The 4,464-nt window shown below is 45.6% G+C and overlaps 1 protein-coding gene across 1 annotated transcript in view; it reads left to right on the plus strand.

Moving 5' to 3' along the window:
* LOC106011073 (putative methyltransferase DDB_G0268948) overlaps window positions 1-3,557 on the plus strand; it is a gene marked incomplete in the record, with an annotated part of 12,464 nt that extends 8,907 nt beyond the window's left edge. Inside the window, 3 exon segments of the mRNA XM_013079409.2 lie at window positions 768-885; window positions 1,646-1,800; window positions 3,488-3,557. Of these exon segments, the coding sequence (XP_012934863.1) occupies window positions 768-885; window positions 1,646-1,800; window positions 3,488-3,557 (343 nt within the window).
* Window positions 3,558-4,464: the final 907 nt, after the last annotated feature.

Below are 4,464 nucleotides of genomic sequence, written 5' to 3' on the forward strand. Positions count from 1 at the left end.
AAATGTATTTACACTGAATTGAAATATTTTAACTTTTTAGCATTTTAAAGTCAATTAGTTAACCAGTCGTGAAGTGAACTTTTGTAAAAGTGAACAACTTGTGTTTCGCGCGCTCATATGACCTTAGCAGTTGCGAGCGCCGTAAAACCTTATACTATACATACATACATACACTATTCTTTCTATCACATCCTAGGTTGCGGTTTCTGTGTTCGAAGGAGCTGGAGTCTGACCCTGACTACAAGCTGACAATGAATATCCCTCTGTTCTATGTGATGGGCCAAAAACCCGACAGAGAAAAGAATGGGCAATAAAATACGTTTCGAGTTGTAATATTTCCGAACTGTACACAATGTGTTTGGTTAAAAACGTACTTTTACGTTTGTGTCCAGATTATTTTACATTAGTTTCTTAAAGTTCTTATAAAAGTTTTCACCCTAATAAAGATTTTAATGACTCCTCATCGTTTAGTTTATATTGTCCTTTCATTCACGAATAGGTATAACACAACGATGATCACGGTATCTGTAACATACATGAAATAACGCCACATTAGACACCACGACACATCATGCAACATAGTGATGACCTACTACACTACGCCCCCCCCCCCCAAGTCTTTAGTGTACAGAGATACATGTACAATACAAATAGTTCTCAAAAAGGCTAATTATTGGTATTAGGTCTGTCATTGCACTCCTTAGAGATCTATCTTGTCTCAAAGGGACCATGGTTTCTAGTAACCCTGGCATGTGATGGTGGGCAAGGCGTCTGAGTGCCAATGGGACCTTAGGTGTTTGTGGTTTGTCTGGATTTGATCCGGATGGCGACTGTGGCCTGATGTCAGCTAATGGTGGTGCTGGAAATGGTTGCTCGGATGAGATGGTAAGTTGGGGTTAAGGTGGGGTCTCCGGGGGGACGGTCGGATCGGGCATTCCTAACTCAGGGTGATTGGTCGGATCATTGGGTTGAGAACAAACTCCTGTGGATTGTTGTGACAGGGGTTAGGCGTCTTTGAAGGAACCTGGTCCAAGTGTGGAGTTATTCATTCGACTGCATCAGGTCTAGGCAGGGCTTGGGTACTGCGCACCTAGAGTCATAAAGCAGTGGGAAGGCAGTAGCGGGAATGGCGGGTATGTACTTTCTGAGGAACCGACGATTGCGTAGGGTAACTCTCCCAGATCCATGTCCCTTGACCACATGCTGGTCATATTGACAGACGTCTATAACTGTCCCTGTTCTATCCCATTTGGTGGGGTGTGGCCCTGTCTGAATCTATATCCTCACTTGTCTCCGACTCTTAATGGCTGCTACAGTATCGTGTGCTCTGTCAATTTCTCTGACATTTTCATGTGTCTGTGCCTTAGTGCTTCCTCTCGAGCGGAGAGTGTTTCTCACCATGTAGGGTGGGGTTTATAACGACTTGATAGGATGGGGATGAAGTCCCTTACTGGTCTGCCAAAGATGCATTGAGCTGGAGATATGCCTGTTTCTTTGTCCGGTGCGTTCCTGTACCGAAGCATAGCTCGTTGGAATGCACCGGTGTCTAAAATACCTGCAGGACTAGTGTTGTCAATCAGGAGTCGTTTAGTCGTCTTCACTGCGATATCTGCCCGGTAAGCTATAGAGGGATACCCGGTGTTAGACACCCCAGTCCCTTAGGAACCGTTCTGTCTGTGTGGCTGTAAATTTCGGGGCCGCCATCAGACGTCAGCTGTTCACAGATGCCAAATGGGACAAAGGTCCCCCTGAGGCTGGTGATCAGTCCTTTGGTTCCTTCCTTCGCCCTCTCCACTATTGGTCAGTTGCTCTAACAGGTCTACAATTACGCAGTATGATTGCCCACGGTGATGAAAGTAGTCTGCACAAATCATCTGGAATGGGTATACATGAATTGTTGGTGCAACTATAGGGGCAGGTGGCTGAGACGGGGCATTGCGGTTGCATTGAGAGAAGTAAGTGCGCATGTTGTGGATGTCTGTTGTTATCCCAGACCAATTGACAGAGGCCTCCGCTCTGGCTGTCATAGATGTTATGCCTTGATGTGCAGAGTGTAGGGAGTCTAAGACCTTTTGGCGCACGCAGAGGGGGGGGGGGGGATAACGATTCGATCTTTGTACAATATTACTCCGTCGAGGGTGTACAGTCCATCCCTTAATGGGAAGTAAGTTTGTAGTTCTTGTGGCATTTCTTTGCAGGTATCGGGTAGTCTATCTTCAATCAATGACAGCAGCGTGTGTATCAATTCGCCTCTTGATGTTTCAGTGCAGATGTCAGTCCAAGTAACGGCCTGGATCTTTTCCATCAGTTGTGCTTTCCTGGCTCTCGTCCCTTGAAGGTGGTTGGGCCCGTATGTTTTCCAAAAAGGTGTGGGACAGTGTCGCAACGTCATCCTGGAGGTTAAAGCTGGCATTCCATATGCCCGAAAAACCGATGCGAACTTCGGGTGCGAATTTCGTGTACGAAATTCGGGTGCGATGAAAAAAGAGCCCTCCTTCCATATACGCGAAATTCGTATCCGTCATCTGACTGAAATCACGGCACCAGTTCAGTCAGAGCAAGCACTCTACGTTGAAAACAAGAGAATTTTACTGTTGGAACTCCTGTTCCTACGAAAGCAGCTTTAAATTGCTTTGTCCAGACTTGATGATGGTCCTTCCTTCATAAGCTTTGCTTTCTTGGGTCGTTTTTTTTTGCGAAGCTTCGGTCCTATCACCGACAGCGCTGGCTGATGTGGCTGCGGCACAGACAGCAATCTTAAGTTATAATTAATGTATGTTAGAAGTTATATTCAAGTGCATTTAATTAAGGAGGGGGGGGTGTAAGTGAAAAGCTATTTTTAGTTATTACATGATTTAAACGATAAATGATAGCATAGATAGATTACATAAGACTCCCGAAAGTTTCCCACAAACTAAAAAAAAAAGTGGTTGCCATGCAAATGACAGCCATCTTGAAAATAAACACTTCTTTTCAGTCTTGGTTTTAACACTTCTCTCTCGAACCAAGGAAATCAACATTTCGACGTTTTCCCCACTTATCTAGTGCTTCTATCATATTCTATGCTGCTTCGTTCCTTTGAAGTAGTAGATTTTCCTGGAAATAAGCCCCGCCCACTTCACGAAAAATTCGCATCCGAAGAAAAAAGTTTCGCTCCCTCGTGCGAAACAAAATCTTCGCATGCGAATTTCGGACTCGGCCATGCGAAATTCCGGTATATGGATTCACCCAATGACAAAAACGTTGGTGAGAAAAAAATAATTCGCAAGCGAAATTCGCACCCGAAGTTCGCATCGGTTTTTCGGGCATATGGAATGTCAGCTTAAGATCTTCTGACTTGCCAGCGGCTCTGTGGTGAATCCCGGGTATATGAACCAGTCGAAATTTGTATCTTAACGACTTTTCCTTTTGGTTTTTCAAACTCGGGTTGGCTATGCCGTCTAGATATCTGCCACCAAAACTTTGAGCAGTGGTTTGTGATCCACAGCAATGACGAGGCCCGAACAGCCGAGGAAAAAGTGTCTCGCCTTATCGAGGGCATCGAATACTGCAAGTAGTGCAAGGGCCTCTCCTTCGATGGGTGCGTATCTAGATTCGACACATGTGGTGAATCTGCTGCCTACGAGTGACACTTACCATCCGCCGTTTCAAGAGAATGGTTTGGTGGGCTAGCAGTTGCAATGTTTCTGGAGGAGCCAAAAACCAATGTCGTCTTTGCTCCAGTCATCGGCTAGGCTTGTCGGCAGTGACTTGTCGAATATTTGGACGCCGTGACTGATTTCCTCAATGATAGCGTCTTTTGATTCCTTGAAGAGTCTGTCAAGCTCATCAGACCATACCGGGTGCTGGGACTGAGCAAGTCTCTGAAGGGTGCCATTTTGTCTGTTGATGAGAATGTATAAGACATCTGGTTGATGAAGCCGCTCCAAGATCGTACATCAGCGATTCTTTTTGGGGTGGGAAATTTTCTGATGGCCTCACGGATGCCGGGACATTTGCGGACTGTGGTCTGTGAAATTCCAAAGCCAGAAAATTTCACAGTGTCTTTTGTGAAGACGAACTTGTCCAGGTTGAGGGTTATGCCATTTCTCCCACAAATGAGTATATCCAGCAAGTTGACGGTTTGGTGAAACGCTTAACTCCTCTATTGTCTGAGACCAAAGTAAGGTGTCTTCCACACATTTGGTTGTTTGTCTGACATCTGACACCAGCTCCTCATAGCGTCCGAATTAGCCATAGCCATCACCAGAGGCAGGGTAGCCCTGAGGAACAACTTTATACCTATACGTACCCCAAGGGGTGATAAACGTGGTCAGATGCACGTCGCCCTCGGGCAATTTTACACTATAGTAGCCATTCCATGCGTCGAGGACTGTCTTCTATTGTCGTATTAAATGTGGATGACGCTTATAGCTCTCGAAGGTAGTCTTCAAGCTTGCCACGATTTTCTTCCGTCGGCGGGAA

Source organism: Aplysia californica, unplaced genomic scaffold (assembly GCF_000002075.1).
Source record: "Aplysia californica isolate F4 #8 unplaced genomic scaffold, AplCal3.0 scaffold00051, whole genome shotgun sequence".
Lineage (NCBI taxonomy): Eukaryota > Metazoa > Mollusca > Gastropoda > Aplysiida > Aplysiidae > Aplysia > Aplysia californica.